Genomic DNA, 23,253 nt, shown 5'->3' on the forward strand with positions numbered 1-23,253 from the left:
AAAAAAAAAAAAAAAAAAAAAAAAAAAAGGTGGGCAAAGAAATGGTACAACTTCAAATGCCCTTTATCCACATTCCTTGCTCTGTCTTCCTGCTGAGGGAGTATCATCTTTTTGTGTTGAGAGGGATGTTCTCTAATATATTTCACTCTTTTGATGGCAAAAGTTATGAGACACTTTCTTGACCCACTTGAGCCCTTCCAAGGACTATAACTTCCACCCTGAGATACTTAAGGCTCCTCCACAGGTGAGCCTCAGTTTCATGGCGACCACACACTGGAAGTTCTGTAGGGAAGAATGGGAAACAGTCTAAAGCCTCTCAGGTCCCAGATGCTGTGCTAGACATGATACAGCCTACTCCAAAAAATCATTCCTTTCCTGGGGAAGCTTGCTTTTTAGTGGGTTCGTGGACACACACATTACAGAGGAGTTTGAGGGATGAGCCATAGATTTGGCAGGTCACATTCTCCAAAAACTAGTAAGCAAACCACAGAGTTTGGAACTGAGTGTTTGGAAGTATGTTCACAGACCTACTAGATGACTCTGTCTATGCGTAGATTTTACATTTCCTTACATGAATTTCTCACTCTTATGTTCTCTCCGACACCTGTATCGTTTGCTCACTCAAGCCTCTGGAAATGAATTTCTCCTGCACTAACAAGTTAGAGAAGGAAACGATACTGGGATGAAGTGACACTTGGGGTTCATTTCAATCTGAGCACCAAGTTTTCCACACGCAGAAAACCAGGCAACATTAAAATTCAAAACTCGGGCCACGGAGTCTGAAATGTATGTTTGCGAACAGTCTGATTTCATGTCTGCCTCTGATGCCCTGTGAATACAAATCGCCTCATTTGGGGCTGGAGGAGCAGAGAGGAGGAAACTCAAGAATGATCTCCAACACAAATCTCTAATTCGGATGAGTATAATGGAGTGTAATCCCATTTCAAGTCTGTCAGCATTCCTTTGATGATTACAAATGAGTCCCTTTTCCCCTGCAATGTGGGGGAATAATCTGGATAAAATAACCCTTTTTGTCTGCAAAGGCCCATGCGATGCATACTCGTGACAGCTTTCAGAGTAGTGTTTCAGAGGCTGAGAAGAGCATACTGTGCCACCACGTCATCTCCTTTCTTTCTCTTGACTTAGAAGATTTTTCACTCTTTTCATGTTCAGTGGCTTCCGAAATTCTCAGGCTTAGAAATAATAAATCATCGTACTGTACTGAGGAACAAGAGAGACCCAGGTCACCAGGTCCTTTTCCCTCCCTGCCTGCTCAACAGGAGACGACAGGTGGAAATGGGAATGTATGATCTTATCTAGAAGGCCAATTTGTACAGCTTTGGAGGGATATACTTGAAGAAATGCACACAATTTTATAGTCTCTTTTTCATTAAAAAAAATGTACACTGAACCCAAGTTCAGGCTTACATGCTTCCCTTTGTCAATTTCCTTGTAAAATTAAGGGATAGTCATTTTAAACACTTCGTTCTATTCTCTGAGACCTGAATGCCAGGACGCTCGTTCCAAAGCTAACGATGCAAAATGCTTTGTGGACAGGCCACTCTGGACACAAAGATTCAGAATGAAAAGAGGTCTGGAGAACTCCAGTGCTGCGGTCCCACTCTGTGGTACTGGTCACAGCAGGCTATGGAGAACCACACAGAGCAGATCTTGTGGTCTTGTTTGTTCTGCTTTCAAGTGCACAAGTGCCTCTCACCTGCTTTCCCTATTTTTTCTTCTTTTAAGTTAGAATGCCCCAGGATGATGATGATGATGATTGATGATGATTTCTGACAGAGACTCATTCTGTTACCCAGGCTGGAGTGCACTGGCATGATTGTGACTTACTGCAGCCTCAACCTCCTGGGCTCAACAGATCCTCCTGCCTCAGCCTCCCAGGTAGCTGGGACTACACACCCCGCTAATTTTTAAAAGTATTTTGTAGGGTGGGTGCAGTGGCTCACAACTGTAATCCCAGCACTGTGGGACACCTGAAGTCAGGAGTTCGAGACCAACCCGGCCAACATGGCAAAATTCCGTCTCGACTGAAAAAAAAAATACAAAAATTAACTGGGTATCGTGGCATGTGCCTGTAAATCCCAGCTACTTGGGAGGCTGAGGTAAGAGAATCACTTGAACCCGGGAGGCGGAGGTTATAGTGAGCCGAGATCATGCCACTGCACTCCAGCCTGGGAGACAGAGTGAGACTCCATCTCAAAAAAAAAGTATTTTGTAGAGACAGGGTCTTGCTATGTTGCCCAGGCTGGTCTCAAACTCCTAGCCTCAAGCGATTCTCCTGTCTCAGCCTCTCAAAGTGCTGGGATTGCAGATAGGAGCCACTGTGCCTGGCCCAGGATTATTTTTTGTTAGTGTTATAGCTCTCAAAAACCATGAACTAAGGCTTTGAGGCAAAAGGTCTTTTCTTGTCTCAGACTTCTGTGTTTCTCCCTGGCTATTCAAGTCAAGGCAGGTTATTTGGGTTTGTCAACATTTGCCAAAAGTGCTATATGGTCTTTCCCGGGGATGGCTGTCTTTATCCGGTGAAAATTTTGCTTTTCCGAATGTTTAGTTGAAATCAGTGATTCTCAATCCAAGAGTGATTTTGTCCCTCGGGAATATCTGGCAATATCTGGAGGCAATTTTCTTTGTCACAGCCTTTTAGTGGGTGGAAGCCAGGGACACCGCTAAACATCTTACAATGCCCAGGACTGCACCCCCACAGCAAAGAATCATGCAGTCCTCGTGCCAAGGTTGAGGAACCCTGGGCTAGACCAGCAGACTTGCCCTTATTTTATTGTCGACACTTTTAGAACCCGAAAAAAGTGAAAACTTTTTTTTTTTAATCAGAGTTGAGTCTGGAGTCCCTAGACAGCTCTGAAAGACTCTCTTCTCCAAATCTAGCTTGTCTTCTGTAGCCTGAAGGAGGTCTTCATTTCCATAAAGCCAAAGAAATGAAAATCCACAGGCCGCTATGCTTCTCCACACTCTCTAGCCCAGTGGGGTTTTAGTCAGAATTTTTCCCCCTTCCTTTCCTCCAAGGACCTTGTCTATGTGTTTGGCCCTTTTGCCTTCATCTCGAGCTAGACTCTTGGCCATCATTAACATCAAAGTGAAATATCGCTCTGGAGAGGTGTTCAAACTTGAAATCACTTGCTCACTTGACGTGCAAGGATGTGTTTGCAACACATCTCAATTATTTCAAAATCTCAGTGAAACAGTTGCTTGATGGGGGGTGGATAATTTGATTTGAACATGAAAAAGGAAGAGAGAAAGTCATGAAGATAATGCAGAGTTTTTTTGTTTGTTCGTTTTTGGCATCTTCCACTGCCTCCCTGACTTTCCTCCTTCCCTGTGTTCCTGCTCTCATTCCCCCTACCTCTCTCTCTCCATCCCCGGCCACCCCACCAGTCTCCATGCACTCACATACAGACAGCTTGGGCGTTACTTTGTGAACAGTGCATTCAGCCGTCTGTGCTGCTGTTATACAGTTATCAGGATACGCTGGAGTTTATGTGGTCATGGGGCTGAGCACCGTTTTACGGCCCACATCGAGAAGGAGGAGTCATTGGACTCCTCTGAAATGGTAACTACCATCCCTGCCCAGAGGCCTCAAGACTGCAGAGCAGCTTCCACTTTTGAGGGTGCCTCCCTCCGTCACCCCTTCAGACAAGTCACAACTCTACTTAAAATGTTTTTTTCCTTCTGCCAAACACAGAGAAAATATAATATTGTTTCCAAGAGAGCGAGCAGGGGCACCAGCAGGAATGGGTGTGCAGTATTTGTACAGTTTTGTGACTCAGTCCATCTGAATTTCCAAGCATTTTAAGAGCTTTGTCCCAAAAAAAGGTCTATTGTGTGGCTCTTGGCACTGAAGAAAATAGCAGGCCTGTCAGAACTCTGTTTCAGATTTAATTTTCAAGTGGGTGATGTACGAATGCTGTCCAACGGGAGGGCATTTTCTCATTCCTGCTCACTTTGGTACCATGGAACTTCAATTTTCAGAATCAGCTCAGATTAAAAAACTGAAGCATCTTTTCCCTTGACACCCTTTTAATAAAAAGGCACCATGTTCTTAAGCAAAGATTACTGTGGCTCTTAAATGAATATGGCTTCCTGCAATAAAAGTAAAAACATTTGACAATGTATATAATAAATATTTTTTTCAGAGCATCTTCTTGCAAGACTTTACTATTCTTTGTTTCTATACAGTTTGGAAATGCAGGCCTAAAGACATGATTGATCTTCTCAAATGCCTCTTGAATGGAGTATTTACTGCTGGGTATAGACGGTGTAAAAAATAGGCAGAGGCCGGGCGTGGTGGCTCATGTTTGTAATCCCAGCACTTTGGGAGGCTAAGGAGGGCAGATCACAAGGTCAAGAGATTGAGACCATCCTGGCCAACATGGTAAAACCCCATCTCTACTAAAGATACAAAAATTAGCTGGGCGTGGTGGCACATGCCTGTAGTCCCAGCTACTCGGGAGGCTGAGGCAGGAGAATTGCTTGAGCCTGGGAGGCGGAGGTTGTTACAGTGAGCTGATATCGCGCCACTGCACTCCAGCCTGGCGACAGAGCGAGGCTCTATCTCAGGGGAAAAAAAAAACAAAAACAGGCAGAGGCCAGGCACAGTGGCTTGTATCTATAATCTCAGCACTGTGGGAGGCCAAGGTGGGAGGAAAGCTTGAAGGCAGGAGCTTGAGACAAGCCTGGGCAACATAGCAGGACTCCATCTCTATTAAAAANATAATGCTGCCAAGCATTAGTCCAGTGTGGAGGCAACTTTCTGCTCAAACCACTCATTTGGGTCCCGTGCTCAGTGTCACCCATCCTCAGCAAAACAACCTTTATTTCCTTCTTCCTGGTTTCCAGAAAGTTCCCCTAAAGCCCCAAGGAATCACCGAATGAAAGGGGCTTTTTACCAACAGGAAACTTAAGTGGAGTGCCAGTACACAACATGGATTGCACCAGGCCGGGTCTAAGATAAAACCAGACTGTGGACAACAGAACAGATAAGACCCACATGGCTCTGCACTGCCTGGGTCTGTTATTGTGTAGGAGGAATATCTTAGTCTGTTGCTCCTATGGGTGTAGCTAAGACATGAACTAGGAGCCTTCATCCATAGAAAGCAGTCAAACACCTGAGAACCGATCTCAAACTGCAGGCTTCCACAGAACCTTCTGGAACCTTCTGGAATGCAACTCATTACTGCCAGAGGGTCTTTGATGAGTGTCTACTCTCCATCATTTGTCTTCATTACCCACATATTCTCTTTCCGTGGAAAGGTAAGTTATTAGAGTTTATGCAGTCTGGTATATTAATCGAGAGCTTAAAGAATGTCACTTTTATGATTCAGTCTCACAGACTGGGTTAAAATGGCAGTGTTGACTATTAAGTTGTAAATTACTATAATGATCATTATTATTATTCAAGCAAGCTGTGAGAAATGAGCATTATCTCACAATATCTGCATTTTAGTGGACCTGAGGGAAGAGTGTATTTGCTGGAATTACAGAAGCCTGAGAACCACAGAGGAATTCTCACTGCAGGGCATTCAGGGTCCAAGGCTGATTCTATTTTGCATGCTCAGTCCTTACTCAATTTATTTTTATTTATTTATTTTTTGAGATGGGGTCTCGCTCTGTCGCCTAGGCTGGAGTGCCGTGGTACAATCTCGGCTCACTGCAACCTCTGCCTCCCGGGTTCAAGTGATTCTCCTGCCTCAGCCTCCCGAGTAGCTGGGATTTCAGGCACCCACCACCAAGCCTGGCTAATTTTTGTATTTTTATTAGGGACGGGGTTTCACCATGTTGGCTGGGCTGGTCTCAAACTCCTGATCTCCGGTAATCCTCCTGCCTCGGCCTCCCAAAGTGCTGGGATTATAGGCATGAGCCACTGTGCCTGGCACTCAATTTATTTATTTATTTATTTATTTATTTATTTATTTATTTATTTTGAGATGGATTTTCACTCTTGTCCCACAGGCTGGAGTGCAGTGGCGTGATCTCGGCTCGCTGCAACTTCTGCCACCCGGGTTCAAGCGATTCTCCTGCCTCAGCCTCCTGAGTAGCTGGGATTATAGGCACACACCCCTACACCCAGCTAATTTTTGTATTTTTAGTAGAGACAGGGTTTCACCATGTTGGCCAGGCTGGTCTCGAACTCCTGACCTCAGGTGATCCACCTGCCTCGGCCTTCCAAAATGCTGAGATTACAGGCGTGAGCCACTGCACCTGGCCCCTCAATTTAATTTTAATAAACGTATCAGGGAAATAAGCCACAAAAGGACAATGTGCAGATGTTAGAACAGACCTATCCAATAGAAATATAAGGTAATCCACATATGTAATATTAAATACTTTAGTCGCCATATTAGAAAAAGTAAAAGGGGTGAAATGAATTCTCCTAGTAAACTTTATTTAACCAATATATTCAAAATAGTATTATTTCAACATTAATGAATACTTAAAAATTCTTAATGAGATATTTTATGGTTTGTTTTTTTTTTTTTTTTTTTTTTGCTTATGAAGGCTTGGAAATCTAGTGCATATTTTACACTAACAGCATATCGCAATTGAGATGGCCACATCTCAAGTGCCAAGTAGCCATGTATGGCCTGAGGCCACGACTCTGGGCAGTACAACTTTGGGTAAGTCTAGGGCAGGGCAGAGGGGGGCACCTGGGATCAGGTGTGGAGCCTCAGGCCTTGTTTAGCACCCTTTGGTGAGGGCACTTTCTTTCCATAAAACCCAGGTCAAGCATGCCTCACAAAGGGGCCAGGGGAGGTGCCTCAGTTTACTTGGGAGCTTGGCCTCTCCAGCTTGCCTTCCTGCTGCCTGGAAGAAGGTTGGGGTCCTCTCGCCTTCTCTAGCCCCTTTCCCAAGAACCCTCCCAGAATTTAGTCCTGTGAAGGGCCAGGGGTGCAAGGAGTCACCCACACAATGACAGGACCCACCAGCAATACCAGAAGTTGGCCAACCCCACTCATCCAAATTCCTTTCTGCCAGCTGGACGCCACAAGGCTTTCAGACCGTCGTCCTGTGGCAACTCCATTTTGGGTTCCGGGGATGTAAGTGTTACTATATTAGTCCATTCTCACTCTGCTAATAAAGCCATACCTGAGACTGGGTAACTTATAAAGAAAAAGAAGTTTGATGGACTCATAGATCCACATGACTGGGGAAGCCTCATGATTATGGCAGGTGGAGGAGGAGCAAAGTCACATCTTACATGGCAGCAGGCAAGAGAGCTTGTGCAGGAGAGCTCCCCTTTATAAAACCAGATCAGGCAGGGCACAGTGGCTCATTCCTCTAATTGCAGCACTTTGGGAAGCCAAGGTGGGTGGATCACCTGAGATCGGGAGTTTGAGACCAGCCTGGCCAATATGGTGATACCCCATCTCTACTAAAAATACAAAAATTAGCCAGGCGTGGTGGCTCATGCCTGTAGTCCCAGATACTCGGGAGGCTGAGGCACGAAAATTGCTTAAACCCAGGAGGTGGAGGTTGCAGTGAGCTGAGATCACACCACTGCACTCCAGCCTGGGCAACAGTGAGACTCGGTCTCAAAAAAAAAAAAAAAAAATTAGATCTTGTGAGATTTATTCAATGTCATGAGAACAGCAGGGGAAAGACCCACCCCCATGATTCAGTTACCTCCCACTGGGTCCCTCCCCCAATCCTACAGCATGTGGTGATTATGGGAACTACACTTGGAGATTTGGGTGGGGACACAGCCAGACCATATCAGTTACTGAGCTGGGCATCTTCTTCCTTGAATGCACATTGACCTCTGAGGCGCTTCCTGGTTAACCTCATTCCACAGCTGAGAAAACCCAGGCTTGGCACAAGCAAGGGATCTGACCCAATGTCTCTTATTGGGTGGAAGACCTTATTAGTGGAAGGACCAAGACTGAACCCACAACTGTGCTCCTGTTTTGAGTCACCATGCTGCCCCCAAGATCAGATCTCAAAACAAGCAGACGTGGGGGGCTCAGAAAGTCCCCAGCCTAGAACTCTCCTGTCACCCAACAACACTAAGGGCTAAGCTGGCCGCTTATTATTCTGGATTCACACTAGAATGACCTTGGGGTGTGTTTCGCACATGCTGATGTCTGGAGTCTCACTCCCAGCTAACTGAATATGAATCTCTGGGTTGGGGCCTGAGCACTGATATTTACACAGAGCTTCTGAGGTGATCCTAATGCATCGCCAAGGCTGACACCTGCGGAAACATTGCACACTTTTTCATTCCTTTAGTTATTAAATATGTAATATTTATTATTAGTTTTCCAGACACAGAAGTGTTGCAAGAATAGTACAGACATCCTTTATACCCTTCACTGGGATTCCCCAGTGCTACCATTTTACCCCATGTGCTTTATTATTTTCTAAGTGGCAGATAAGTTATCCTTTACCCCTAAATATTCCTGTGTATTCCTTAATAACAAGGACTTTCTCTTATATAACCAAGGCAATGATCAAAATCAGGAAACTAACCCTGCTACAATACGGTTTTCTAATGTATGGACCTCATTCAGATTTCGCCAGTTAACCCAATAATGTACATTGGAGCACAAGATAATCCCAGATCATGCATTATTTTAGTTGTGTCTCTGTAGGTCCCTTTTAGCCTGGAACAGCTCCTCAGTTTTTCTTTATCTTTCATGGTATTGGCATTCTTGAAGAACACAAGATGGTTATTTGATAGAATGTCCCTTAGTTTGGATTTGGCTGGTGTTTCTTGGTGGCGTATTCTTATGCATTTGGGGTGGGACTGTCACAGCAATGGTGTCGTGTTCTTCTCTGTGCATCGCATCAGGAGGGACATGCTGATGGTTTACCCCATTACACCAAAGTGAATGTTGATCGTTCAGTGAAGGTGGGCGCAGGTTCATCGCATTATATTGCAGAAGCCATCATCAGCCATACTTGCTCTGATTAACTGATCATCTTACGTAGCCATTTATCTAACAAAGCTGTAAGGGTCTTGAACTCAGGATGAGCAAGCCTTAAAGCAGAAGAGAAGAAAGAAAGGAAGGCTCTGGAACCTGGAGCTTTGGCCAGGGGACAGGTCAGGGGAAGGCACCACCAAAGTTGCTCCTGGTGTCAGGATGAAGAGGAAGGAGAGCATTCTGTCTAGAAGGGGTTTGTGGTTAGTGAGAGGGGCACAGGGGAGTCAGAGCTGCCCACTTGTGGTTTTGCTGAGGGCTACACTGTGGCAGGCAGGTCTTTCATTGCTGCTCTTGAAAATTTTGTTTCGCAATCCTTCGTCTGAAACAGAGCAATTCCCTTTTTCTAAGTTTTGGCCCACTTTGCAGGTGCTTCATCTGTCTTCTCTTCTCTTACTTTTGGAGACAGGGTCTTGCTCTGTTGCCCAGGCTGGAGTGCAGTGATATGATCATTGGCCACTGCAGCCTTGACCTCCTGGGCTCAAGCGATCCTCCTGCCTTAGCCTCCTGAGTAGCTGGGACTACAGGTGTGTACCACTGCACCCGGCTAATTTATTTTATTTGTTTTAGTTTTTTGTAGAGACAAGGTCTCACTTTGTTTCCCAGGCTGATCTTGAACTCTTGGCTTCAAACGATCCTCCCGCCTCAGCCTCCCAAAGTGTTGAGATTACAGGCATGAGCCACCATGCCCAGCCCTGTCTTTTCTCTTGGGATCGATGACTTCCGCATTAGCTCCAGGAATAATTTCTGTTAAGGGGATACCTGGCTTAACACTTCTGGTAACTCCGGTTGTTTACCTCTTGCTTACCTCCAGAACCCATGTGATGCTTCCCACTTCAAAGCACACTAGCGCTTGCCAGCTTGAAGGCATCCCCTGGGCTGCTGGCAAACAAGGCCTTTTTACCCACAGATTAAACCTCTTATTTGTTTTAATAAATGATCAAAACTTGCTTTGCCTCCTGTGCATATGTTGGGTGGGGCCAAGAGGGGGTGGTGGTGATTTCTGTCCACCTGGGACCTCAGGCCACCTGGTGGCCCCTGAACAAAAGTGAGGCAGGCAGAACAGTGAGCATGTTCCCCACCTGCCTCGCTGCCGTCAGTGTTTCTGCCTGTGGTTGTCTTTGGCGCGTTATCAAGATGTGTCACTCCCTTGTCTTTGTTCCCCCTCCTTCTTATATTTACCTTCACCTGGGCTGCTAAGTGCTGCGGGAGAAACATTGGGTTGTTGTGGAGATTGTGGCCATAATAAAATTAAGTTCCCCACCCTCAGGTTGTCCCTGGCTGGTCTCTTCCTCATACCTTTGAAGAAAACAACTTGTGGAGGTCGTTATACTCATAAAGGTGAACATTTCACAGAGCAGGGCACTGTTGTGGGTTGAGTTGCATCCCCCTTCCCACAAAAGACTTCTTGGAGTCCTGACCCCCCAGTACCTCAAAATGTGACTGTATTTGGAGATACTCATTACAAAGGTACTCAAGTTAAAATGAGGTTGATAGAGCGGGCTTTATCCAGTATAATGCGTGTCCTTATGGAAAGGGAAAATTGGCCAGATGCAGTGGCTCATGTCTGTAATCCCAGCACTTTGGGAGGCTGAGGCGGCAGGATCACTTGAGGCAAAGGTTCAAGACCAACCTGGCCAACATAGCAAGACCCCCATCTCTATTAAAAAATAATAAAATAGCCGGGTGCAGTGGCTTATGCCTGTAATCTTAGCAGTTTGGGAGGCCGAGGCGGGTGGATCACTTGAGGTCAGGAGTTCAAGACTAGCCTGGCCAACATGGTAAAAACTGTCTCTACTAAAAATACAAAAAAATTAGCTGGGCATGGTGGCGGGCACCTGTAATCCCAGCTACTCGGGAGGCTGAGGCAGGAGAATGGTGTGAACCTGGGAGGTGGAGCTTGCAGTGAGCTGAGATCGCGCCACTGCACTCCAGCCTGGGTGACAGAGCGAGACTCTGTCTTAAGTAAATAAATAAATGTAATTATATATACAGGAAATTTTGGACACAGATGCACACAGGGAGAAGGCCGCATGAAGATTGGACTTGGGCTGCCACGAGCTAAGGAGCTGGCAGAAGCTGGGAGGAGATCCTTCCCTAGCATCTTCAGAGGGAGCGTGGCCCTGAGAATGCCTTCCTGTCAGCCTTCTGGCCTGCAGGTGTGAGGCGATGCATTTCTGTAGTTCTAAGCTACCCAGCTTGTGGTACCTTGTTATAGCAGCCTGAGGCATTTAGTACAGCAGCATTCTGAGCCCTTCCCATATAAACTCTTCATTTAATCTTCACCACAGCCGCCCCGCCCATAAGTGCTGTTATTACTGTCTTCATTTTATCTTCGTTTTATCCATGATATGTGCAGCACAGAGAGGTTCAATAATTTGCTCACGGTCACTTGAGATAATAAACCCCGACTCTAGGGAACCTCTTATGCCTGCTTTGGCTGTCACCTTAGCTGTCCTCTTTCCTCCTGTCCCCTTCCTTTCCATCTCCTTTATGAGGCCTTCTTTGTTGTCCTGTCTCTTTTTTTGCATTTTTACTTTTTATTAATTTTTTTTGGGGGGGGGAAATGAGGTCTTGCTGTGTTGTGCAGGCTGATCTTGAACTCCTGGCCTCGAGCTGTCCTCCTGTCTCAGCCTCCTGAATAGCTAGGATTACAGGTGTGAGCCACCATACCCAGCTGTTGTCTCATCTCCTAAATGTCTGCCTTCCCCAGCATCCCTGCCCACAGTTCCTGCCTCAGTAGCCCCTCATGAGCCTCAGCCACCACCTGTGCTGATGAATTGCTGCTTGTCCTCCTCCCAGGCAGGATGCCCCATGGCCACTGCAGGCTCAGCCCATCCACAACAGATTCACAAAGCCTGTCCTTCGACGCTGGATTTCCTAGATTTCCCAGTCAACGGTACCACCAGCTTAAAACCCTGCAGCCATGCCTAAATCCTCTCTCTTCCCATACCCACGTCCCCACGACCGACCAACCCCTGCTGATTTTGTGGCTAAATCCCTGTCTTTATAGTCAGGATCAGCTGCAGAATTTGCAAGGCCCACTGCAAGATGAAAACATGGGCTTCCTTATTCAAAAATCAGAAGAAAAGCACTGCTGCAGGACTAACATATAAAGCATTTTCTTTCTTCTGCAGTCTCTGTGTCTCAGTTTATCATGATGCTTTCATTTGTTATTTAATGTCCTTCTAAGTAAAGAAAAATTAACATTTTAAATTACTAGGGTGGATTATACTATTCCTCTTTACATTGTGTAATGCCAGATGGAAATAGGAACATTTGGCCCAAATGTGGAATCACAGAAATGACATACTTTGGATTTTGCACGTGGGGTTTTTTTGCCTCACAGAAACAGTGAGACATTGCAGGAAACTAATTCAGCTGGGTTTTTTGTTTGTTTGTTTGTTTTTGTTTTTTCCCCGAGACGGAGTCTTGCTCTCTTGCCCAGGCTGAAGGGCAGTGGTGAGATCTCAGCTGACTGCACCTCTGCCTCCCGGGTTCAAGCCATTCTCCTGCTTTAGCCTCCTGAGCAGCTGGGATTACAGGAGCCCGCCACCACGCCTGCCTGATTTTTGTATTTTTAATAGAGACGGGGTTTTGCCATGTTGTCCAGGCTGTTCTCGAACTCCTGACCTTGTGATCCACCTGCCTCGGCCTCTCAAAATGCTGGGATTACAGACATGAGCCACCGCACCCATCCACTCAGCTGTTTTATTTCACTTTTCACACCTATGCTATCTACTGCCACTCTCTACCTTTGGCTTACTGATGTGTAAGGAAGAATTGAAAGGAAAAATAACTATGACTCTGCTATCTTTGCGTCTCCTATGTCATCATTTCCAGTGGAAGCGGTTGGCTACTACAAGGAATCAGATGAGTGGAAAAGGCTGGGAGAGGGTTCCTTGTTTGTTCATGTTTCTTAGAATGCCATTGACTTGGTTTTCAATTCTGATTCTATAAGAGAAAGTGTGACCTCTTGGTGCTGTCAGCATCTCTTGCAGACTCCGTTGTGGACATAGTAGGCTTTCCTTATGCTCACTTGGAGCCTCGCTGGGCTCCCATGCACTGCAGACCCACCAAGATTCTATGCTTATTGCACGGCAGACATGCCATGGGGAGTGCGGTGGCAAGGGACAGTGGTAACTCATATTATTGGCGTCTCATCTGCCCATGCACATATTCTATTGTCCTGTTGGATTTCACTGATAAAACATAGATTCAGACAGGGTGCAGTGGCTCACGCCTGTAATCCCAGCACTTTGGGAGGCCGAGGCGGGCAGATCACTTGAGGTCAGGAGTTCAAGACCAGCCTGGCCAATATGGTGAAACCCACTCTCTACCAAAAATACAAAAATTAGCCAGGTGTGGTGGTGGGTGGCTGTAGTCCCAGCTACTTGGGAGGCTGAGGCAGGAGAATCACTTGAGCCTGGGAAGTAGAGGTCACAGTGAGCCAAGATGGCGCCACTGCACTCCAGCCTGGGTGACAGAGCGAGATTCTTTCTCAAAACAAAACATAGATTCAAACATAAAATGGGGAAGAATTTTAAGACAGTAACATCAGAGTATTAAGCCAAGCTCGGAGCCCCTCTCAGCATGGGCCCTGTGTGACTGCACAGGCCAAACACCCTTAAATTCATCTCAATTTCCGTCCCTCTCACACCCTTCCCCACTGCTGTGGTCTCAGTTGGCACCTTCCTCATTTCTCCCCTGGAGGACTGCCTGTACCCTGATTTCTTCAAGGGTCTCTCCAGTCCATCGGATGCAGGCCAACCCAAGGTTTCTCTGCATTGCAATCCAATCAGCATCACCCTCCTGGTTACCAGCCTGCAGTAGCTCCCATGTCCCTTCAGGTTAAAATTCAGAATTCTTAGCAAGGCACTGCTTATTTCCCCAGCCTCTGTGACAGCCTAACACCCTACAATCAAGCCCTGCTGATCCTGGAGAAGCTCCCGGTGAGCCTTTGCACACCTGTCCCTGCTACTTGAGGGTCATTTCTACCTGGTTACCTCCTGGCATCACCTCCCACCCAAAAGCCTTCCTCATCTCTGGGATCAAATGTAACCATTTTGCCCTCTCCCTACACACCCTGCATTTCCTCTCTCCCAGCATTCATTTCATGATGTACAATAAGTAATTGACTAACTTGTCCTTAAGGCCAGGGCCATACCAGGTCTTCTTGGTGACGAATGAGGGAGCAGCAAGCGCTTTTGCCCTCTAATGGCATCTGTGGATCACTAGCTGGAGGCCTTGCGACTCTAAGAGCCAAGCTATTCAAGTGCTACAAATAACACTGCATGGCCTCCGGTCTTTCCTGTTTCCTCTCTGCGTCTATCAAGAAGGAGCAGCTGTTTTTTGAAGCCCTGCTTTCCTTCCCACGGCTCTGCTAACCCTCACCCTGCTTGGCCTCCAAACTCAGAGCCTTAACTTCCCTATAAATACAGTTTCTCTCCAACTCAACTTGATTCATTCATGCAGGGTCCTAGTTCTCTCTCTCTCTCTCTGCCATTCCAATTCTCCTCTTTCCATTACCTTTAAGAGAACCCTGGCTGGGCGTGGTGGCTCACACCTGTAATCGTAGCACTTTGGGTGGCCAAGGCAGGTGGATCACCTGAGGTCAGGAGTTTGAGACCAGCCTGGCCAATACGGCGAAACCCCATTTCTACTAAAAAACCAAAAGTAGCTGGCTGTGGTGGCACATGCCTGTAGTCCCAGCTACTCGGGAGGCTGAGGCAGGAGAATCACTTGAACCTGAGAGGTGGAGGTTGCAATCACACCACTGCACTCCAGCTTGGGTGACAGAGTGAGACTGTCTCAAAAAAAAAAAAAAACAAAACAAACAAAAAAAAACAAAACGACCATGAAAAGGGTGTTCATTTATGGTATAAGAGCTGAAACCAAAAGGCAGAGGTTCCTCGATGGAGCTCTGCTGGGACTGTGCATATCAGCCATTGAACCTCTTCACCACCTGGTGCACATCCAGGAAAGCCCCACTGGTATTGATGTAGGGGTTATAAATAAACATTATCAAGTTGGTGAATTTGCAGCTACAGAATCTGTAGGTAATGAAGATAGATTGTAGATGCACCAATGAACTGGAGGTCAGATTTTCAACTCAACCATCCAGGAGATGGCCGGCAACCCAGAGCTAGAAAAAAGGATTCCTGGAGGGTGGGGAAGAAAATAGAAGTCTTACAGGCTCAGAGACAGATGAATGTCATCCCTCAGCTGTCACCTGAGCTGTGGGTATAAAATGAGGCAACAGATTAAGAATAGTAAGCATAAGATTGAGGCCAGGCTTGGTGGCTCATGCCTGTGATCCCAGCACTTTGGGAGGCCAAGGCGGGCGGATCACTTGAGGTTGGGAGTTAGAGACCAGCCTGGCCAACATGGTGAAACTCCGTCTCTACTAAAAATACCAAAAAAATTAGCCAGGCGTGGTGGTGCACGCCTGTAATCCCAGCCACTTGGGAGGCCAAGGCAAGAGAATCACTTGAACTGGGGAGGCGGAGGTTACAGTGAGCCGAGATCTCGCCACAGCACTCCAGCCTGGGCAACAGAGTGAGACTCCATCTCAAAAAAAAAAAAAAAAAAAAAAAAAAAAGATTGGGGCAGTCAGAAGCGACCACAGTCAGCAAAGGAAGGATGAGGGGGAGTGAATAAAGGGTTCACAGGAGAATTAAGAAAGTATGGGCCCTTGGGGCCACTCGGTGAAGCTGAGCCAGGTCACTGGCGAGTGTGCCAGGGAATCAATTAAGGATGAATATGAAGCTTGAGGCCAGGCCAGCATAATTACCGTGTGGGCGCCCGTATTTTTTTACATTTGCTGACTGTCAATCCAGCCTCCTGTGTTTCTGTGAAATGCAAAGGAAGAAATGCTGTGACTTCCCCTCATTCTAAGGTGAAACCAAAGAAGGGGAAACAGAGAGACTTGTCCGAAATCCTCCACCGAGCCAATGGGGAGGCTGGAATAGATACAGCCAGTCGCCCGACCTGTTCTCCAGGCACGGCTTTTTGGATCTGCCATTTACATCTGCTTCAAGTTTTAGAAACTTCCAGGTTCTGGCTTTTTTGCTGCTTTGAGGGAACAAAGCACGTTCGGTCAAGTGTACAGCAAACCTGTCCTTCTCCTAAATCCGATCATCTTCAAAATAGATTTTTGAGGTTTATAGTACTACTCTCCAAATGTCATTATCATCCCTAAAGTGGGGGAAAAAAAAAGATTTAATTATTATGAGCAGTGAAATTACCATATAATCTTCCAATTAACTGAATAAGGCACCAAATAAGTGCCCTCAAGCCTTAATTTCTACCTTGAAGTTAAGGTAGGTGTATCATGCCTACCTTGATCATCCTACATATCCTCAAAGTGGGCAGAGTTAAAAGGCTAAGTGGGTGGGGTGTGAAGCGGTGCCCTTCCACCCTCCTGTCTGTTTGTCGAGCTCTGTTGGTCCTTCTGATTGGTTAGCGACCCTGAGTGTTTCTGAAAGCCTTTTGTTATACATGGGGGCAAAACCACTAATCTGGCCAATTCCAAGCAGAAAAGATCAAGTGTAGATTTCATATCTGAGTTTTAAGTGCTAGTAAAAAGTTGCATTAAGTTATCAAATGCACTGCGATCCTGGCTTCATCGCCAAGTGGCTCTGCAGTTTGGGGATTACGCTGCGTCCCGAAGAAAAGAAAAGAAAATTGTTCCGTGTAGATGCTTGGGGTAAAGGGGGATTGATCCAGTTGCTTTTAAATTAATCTAATTCAGATGGTGTTCACTGCATAACTTGCTAGGGTTGGTACTTGGTCAAAGAACAAGGTGTTCATTTTTATAGGATTGAAGGCTTTTGGTTGAAAAGGCATGAAGAAGTTTCTACCAGTCCTGTTTGAAATAAAATAGTAGTGTAATCTAAAGATTGTAATTCAAGACCAACACAGCACATTTAGAGTAAGTTTTTTAAATTGGTTGACTGATGTGCTTCTCTCTCTCTCTCTTTCTGTAGATGTGCGTGTAGCATATTACATAGAGAAATCTATAAGCCCTGGGTTATGTTGGTTGCTGATGAGGATTAATTAGAACTTACTACTCAATTATTCACTTTTGATCTGCTCTTGCTCTGGTAGTCTTCTTCACTGTGTTATTGATTCAAGAACTGTTCATTGGGCCAGGCGCAGTGGTTCACACCTGTAATCCCAGCACTTTCGGAGGCTGAAGCGGGCAGATCACCTGAGGTCGGAAGTTTGAGACCAGCCTGACCAACATGGAGAAACCCTGTCTCTGTTAAAAATACAAAAAATTAGCCAGGTGTGGTGGCACATACCTGTAATCTCAGCTACTCAGGAGGCTGAGGCAGGAGAATCGCTTGAACCCAGGAGGTAGAGGTTGCAGCGAGCCAAGATCGTGCCATTGCACTCCAGCCTGGGCAACAAGAGTGAAACTCCCTCTCAAAAAAAAAAAAAAGAAAAGAACTCTTCATTTTCCTATATGATGACATTCTGCCATTCTACTATATGACAAACTCTTTCTAGCTATTCAAGATATAGCAATAAATAAAGCAAAGTCCTTGCTTACATCCCAGAGGGGAGAAACAGGCAACAGGTCTCTATGCAGCAAAATATAGCAGAGTCAGGGGTGTGAGGCAGGAGGTGTGCTGTCTTGCAGAGCAACCCAGAAAGGTCTGACTGATGAGGCCACGTTGGTACAAGAGGCTGAATGAAGGGAGGAAGGGAGAAAGCAGATGTTTGGAGGAAGAATGCTTCAGGCTGAGAGACAGTCAAAGCAAAGGTCCTGAGGTCAGAGTATGCTTAGCATTTTTGAGAAACAAGAAGACACTGTGGCTGAAGTCAAACAGGAGAATGGCAGGAGATAAGGTTGGATGAGGTTGGATGAAGCAGAAGGGGCCCCAGTGGCATGGGACTTTAGATTTTTGTTTGGAGTCGGAAATCCATGCAATGGATTGACGTGTAGACAAATGCCGAGACAGCCACAAAAATCTGAAATCCATGCATATACATATGGGCAACTACATAGGAAAATCCACTTAAAATACGTGTGAATGTATGGGGGAAAATTATGGGGCTTGATGAATCAGAGGGTTGGTGTACAGCAAGGGAAAAGAAGTGAGAAAAAGTGATAAGATGGGAGATAATTGGGTGACTATCAGAAACCAATGTTAACTACAAGAATTCAAAGTCCAGGTGTAGCCCAGAGTGAGATTTCTTCCATCCTGTGCCTCCCCTGTCTTCTGGAGCCTTGTCCCCTCTGTCATCCACTTGTGACAGCAGACAGGGGAGAGAGAGGGAGTGGAGATCACAAGGGGTCTCAAGGGCCAGACCTTCAAGTGGCAAGCATCATTTCTGCCTTCTTTCCATTGCCCAGAATTTTCCACTGGCCCACTGTACTGCAAGGAGAGACTGGGGTGGGGCGGGCTGGGAAATATACTACTCCTGTGTGCTCAGGAAGAAAACATATTGTCTCTGCTTTGTCTGGACTCTCAGTTCACCTTCTCTCCTTTGTGGTTTGTTTCAGGACTAGGATCTGAGCTCATCACTTAAGAGTGGTCATAGCTATCCTTGGTCATCCCTAACCTGGGAACCCTCCGAATATCTAAAAAACAAGCTGGTGGCTCTAGTTCTCTTCACAATGAACCTCCAGGTTCACCTTCTTATTCTCACACCTGGGACTAGAGGAAGGACTTAAACTCAGACCTAACTTCACCTTTTGATCTCGATGCCCCTGGGTGTGTAGTGCCAGTCCTGAGCTCTTGTTCATGGGCTCTTTCCTGTACCCTTAGGACCCCTGACTCATGGCTCCCCACCCCCCAACCCCATGCCATTGCCAGTTCTCTAAATGCATTCACAAACACAAAAGAAAAGAACATCTTTTTCTAGAAAAGGACTTTTAAACAGGTAAAAACACCTTTCAGTATTTGGGAATACAAGGGTGTGGTCTTTTATCTAAAGCATTACCAAGTGGACAGTGGCACGTTATTTAAAAAAAAAAAAAAAAGGGAAGGCAAGGACGTAGCAATTGAATTCCTTTCTCTTCCCAGAAGTAAGATTGTGAAATTGGCCCCCGGTGATTAGGGGACTTTAGCACACCAATGTGGGGCCAGTGACTGATGTTCTTATATCCTGCATTCAGAGTGACTCAGGCAACGTCAGCCCTCAGGAAACTCAGACTTCATTGGAAGCCTCTGGCTTCAGAAAAGAAAGAGAGGAAGAATGTACAGCTCTTTTGGCCTCTTCTAAATACTAGTAACTTTTTAGATCTTAATTATTGGGAAGGAGGGAGGGAAGAAGGGAGGGAGGGAAGGAGGAAGGGTGGGGAGGGAGGGTTCCCTTTTCCTCCAGGCTCAGCAGTGACATGTCTGGACTGAGGGCAGCCACGGGGCTATGTGCTGGCCTCTGAGCTGTCTACCTTACATCAAGGTGCTCAGAGCTGAGAGGGCTGGCTGCGAATGTAATTTGATTAGAGCTGGGTTGTTCAGCATTGTACCAATGGAAGCTCTATGTTAATTAGTGTTCTTCAAGATTTACAGTACATGGCAGGGTACGGTGGCTCATGCCTGCAATCCCAGCACTCTGGGAGGCCTAGGCAGGTGGATCACCTGAGGTCAGGAGTTGGAGATCAGCCTGACCAACATGGTGAAACCCAGTCTCTACTAAAAATACAAAAAAATTAGCCAGGCATTGTGGCAAGCACTGTAACTCCCAGCTACTTGTGAAGCTGAGGCAGAAGAATCTCTTGAACCCAGGAGATGGAAGTTGCAGTGAGCCAAGATTGCACAATTGCACTCCAACCTGGGCAAGAAGAGTGAAACTCCATCTCAAAAAACAAACAAACAAACAAAACCCTTACACTATAATTGTAATACCTTAGAGATGTGTAGTGGTTTATGGTAAAGAAAAAAAAAAGATGCTTATGCCCATTATATCATTTAATCCTCACAGCAAAACATGAAGCCACCAATTCCGAGAGGTGGCTGTCACAGCCACACACCCTAATCCCAGGTGGAGCCATAGTCTTGGGATTTTTATTAATTTACTCATGTTAGAGATGGAGTCTTGCTCTGTCATCCAGGCTGGAGTGCAGTGGTGTGATCTTAGCTCACTGCAACTTCAAGTTCCTGGGCTCAAGAGGTCTGTGTGTGCCAGCCACCACACCTGGCAATCTTGGGTCTTGTTTTTTTTTTGTTTGTTTGTTTGTTTTTTCTGAGACAGAGTCTTACTCTGTCGCCCAGGCTGGAGTGCAGCGGCATCATCTCGGCTCAGTGCAACCTCTGCCTCCCGGGTTCAAGCGATTCTCCTGCCTCAGCCTCCCGAGTAGCTGGGATTACAAGCTTCTGCTATCATACCCTGCTAATTTTTGTGTTTTTAGTGGAGATGGAGTTTCACCACGTTGGCCAGGCTGGTCTCCAACTCCTGATCTCAGTGATCCACCCGCCTCGGCCTCCTAAAGTGCTGGGATTACAGGTGTGAGCCACCACATCTGGCCTCATTAGAGTGTTTCTATGATACCACCTGAGACAGCATTGGGTATTTCAGGTGTCAAGGTCATTTTATGGGCTGGGAGTCGTCGCTGGGAGACAGTGAAAGGCTTTTGCCATATGCAGCATTAGAGGCTTCATAGAGGGGTTATTGAATGGAGAACATGTCCCTCCCAGCTCAGCAGCTTCCACTCTGTACTGTGTGGGCTGGGGCAATCTTACTGGCTCTCATCTCACGTCCCATTAATATGGCTTGAAGGGCAAGTCAGATACAAAGTCCATTCCCTAATATAATCAGGTAAAAGAGATGTAACCATTTCATATGAAGCATGTTCAAATACACCAACTTGCATAATTCTACAAACCCTTACATTTTTAAGTTCTAGACCCAGGAGCTTCTCTTCTCCACCGGCCAGTGCAAAAGGCTTTCAGTCGCCAGCAGAGGGTTGAGCCAAGGAACCTTGGCCCTTTTGTCCATCTTTATCTTGATGAACCTGCCTCAACATTGGCCCAGGCAATTGCTGGTCAGCTTTCTCATTGTAATCTCTGCTTAATGACTTTTAAAATTTCTCCAAACTAGGGTGAATACAGCAAACCCATTTGGAACTCCTTAATGCTAGCAGCCAGCAAGGGCTCTTTTTGGTCCACCCAACCTTCAATAGTGTTGTATTAAGACCTTTGTTTTCACCTCATCAATTTTCATTCTATTCTTCTCATTTCTTAAGCATCACTGAAGATTTTCAGCCTGATGGGATGAGTCCCATGGAGCTTCCCTTTTTCCTCTTCGTTTTAGCTTTATTAATGTTTTCTTTAATCTCTTTACTTCTTAATAACTGCTTAAATACATCCACCTTCCTGGGATGAGTCCTTTGACTCTGTCCTCTGCTTTTCCACATTCTTTTATTAATTGCCCTAATGTTTTTATTAATATCTATAAGACCCACGAGGGGAAGCTGAGATAGCAAATTCAATAAGGCTTCTCTGACCATAGCTTGATTTTGCAGCAGTGAGATTGCATGAGGTGTCCATGCAAATGGGGCCCCCTTAATCACAGCATTTCCCATGACCTGGGTAACAGGCATATTTAGTGGGTGGATATCCCAGTCGTCATACAGCCAGTCCCACGTGGCTTGCATACAAAGCATATTAGCTGCTTCATCCTGGGCACTCCACTTGGCATTTATAGGCGGAGTTGGACAGTCCCCCTTCTCAGGGTAAACAAACTTTATGGTGACTTTTATCCAGTCTACTAGGCTGGCTGTTGCCTCAGGAATAACCTGCTGTATGTCCAGATCATATATAGCCATCTGAGGTTGTTCCATAGTGAGCTGTGGATCCTGCATCAACCCAAACATGCTCTTCCCCTCTGCAGCATGTAAAACCAAAGATACTGCCCCTAAATTAGTTACTCTCACAGTCCATTTTAGTAAAGGTCCCTCAGGGAGTTGATGATACTGAACCACAAAATAAAACAGTTCCTTCACACTCTACCCCTTGGTTTCAGTAGTTTCTTGATTTTGCCCTTCCCCCACATTGACTACCTTCTTGGTAACCACACGTCTCAGAGGCATTTTCTGTTGTTTCTGCATAATTTTGCCCTTAGGAATGGCTCCAAAGCTAGTGACCAAAGCTCAGACTCACTGACATCTAAGCTTGGTGTAGCATTGGGGTTTGACGTAGCACTCTCTTTTATTTTTATTTTAGCTATTACAGATAACGATAACCAAAAGATTGAATATTTCACTTGGCTTTATTATTAGTTTGTATTTCCTTGCACATCCAGTGAACCAACTTCCCAAGAGTTGGATCTATCTCCAAATTCCAGTGGTAACTTTCACCTTTAGTAACTGAGTGCAGTACAGCTGTGACTTCATACCATGGGTGACCATGCGACCATCCAGGAATCAAAGGTCCCTTATCCTCCTTCCTCTTATTTTTTCTCTTCCCAAAGCACATGTTTCTATGAGCCAGGGCCATGGCCACCAAATCCCACTTCTGACACCAATTGTGTGAAAACACACACACACACACACACACGCACGTGTGCACTAAAACTCAAAGTACTTTCTCTATTCTTTCACTCAACAACAATCAACACAGAATATTTTTGTGACCAAATGTTTGGCGATTCCTCCCCACCAACAAGCAAACAATCAATTCTGCAGCAAATACCAGCTGGGTATACTCCAATTCAATTCTGACACCATCTACCTGGAGATAGCATCATATCCCACAGATTGAGGGCTCAGTCCCCAAGACTATTGCCCCTCTTCCCAGCAGTCACAGTCCGGGCCTCCAGAACTTCTGAACAACCAGCTTCAAGCTGAGGTTCCCGTGACCCCCTCCTTGGGTTCCATCAATATGGAGTGGTTCACAGAAAAACTTTAGGGAAGTTTACTTATGTTTATCAGTTTACCGCAAGGGCTATTACAAAGGATACAGATGACGAGACGCATAGAGAAAGGGATGAGGGAAGGAGTGAGGAGCTTCTATGCCCAGCCTGGGTGCCCTGCTCCCCAGAAACCTGTACGTGTTCTGCTATCCAGAAGCTCTCCAAACCCAGTTCTTTTGGATTTTTATAGAAGCATCATTACATAGGCACAATTGATTACATCACTGGCCATGAGTGACCAATATAACCTTCAGTTCCTGTCCTCTCCCTGGAAATTGGGGGGTGGGCTCAAAGTCCCAACTCTCTAATCTTGTCTTGGTCTTTCCAGGGACCAGCCCCCATCCTGAAGCTAGCTAGGGGCTGCCAGCCATCAGTCAACTTATTAGCATACAAAAACACATGACTTTGGAGATTCTAAGGGTTTTAGGAGTTGTATGGA

General features: G+C 45.9%; 1 protein-coding gene across 8 annotated transcripts in view; it reads left to right on the forward strand.

Annotated features, from left to right (window-relative positions):
• The window catches only part of EVA1C (eva-1 homolog C), a 108,653-nt gene that overhangs the window by 12,160 nt on the left and 73,240 nt on the right, over nucleotides 1–23,253 (forward strand). The window contains exons 1-2 of one of the 8 annotated variants that reach the window (XM_017883897.1): nucleotides 4,763–5,283; nucleotides 6,529–6,647. The exons of the other annotated variants lie outside the window; for them this stretch is intronic. Coding sequence (XP_017739386.1) covers nucleotides 6,578–6,647 — 70 coding nt within the window. The 5' untranslated portion in view covers nucleotides 4,763–5,283; nucleotides 6,529–6,577. Of the gene's footprint in view, nucleotides 1–4,762; nucleotides 5,284–6,528; nucleotides 6,648–23,253 lie in introns of those variants that run through there. 8 annotated transcript variants of the gene reach the window in all.

The sequence above is a fragment of the Rhinopithecus bieti genome, unplaced genomic scaffold (assembly GCF_001698545.2).
Source record: "Rhinopithecus bieti isolate Rb0 unplaced genomic scaffold, ASM169854v2 scaffold_13207, whole genome shotgun sequence".
NCBI classification, from domain to species: domain Eukaryota; kingdom Metazoa; phylum Chordata; class Mammalia; order Primates; family Cercopithecidae; genus Rhinopithecus; species Rhinopithecus bieti.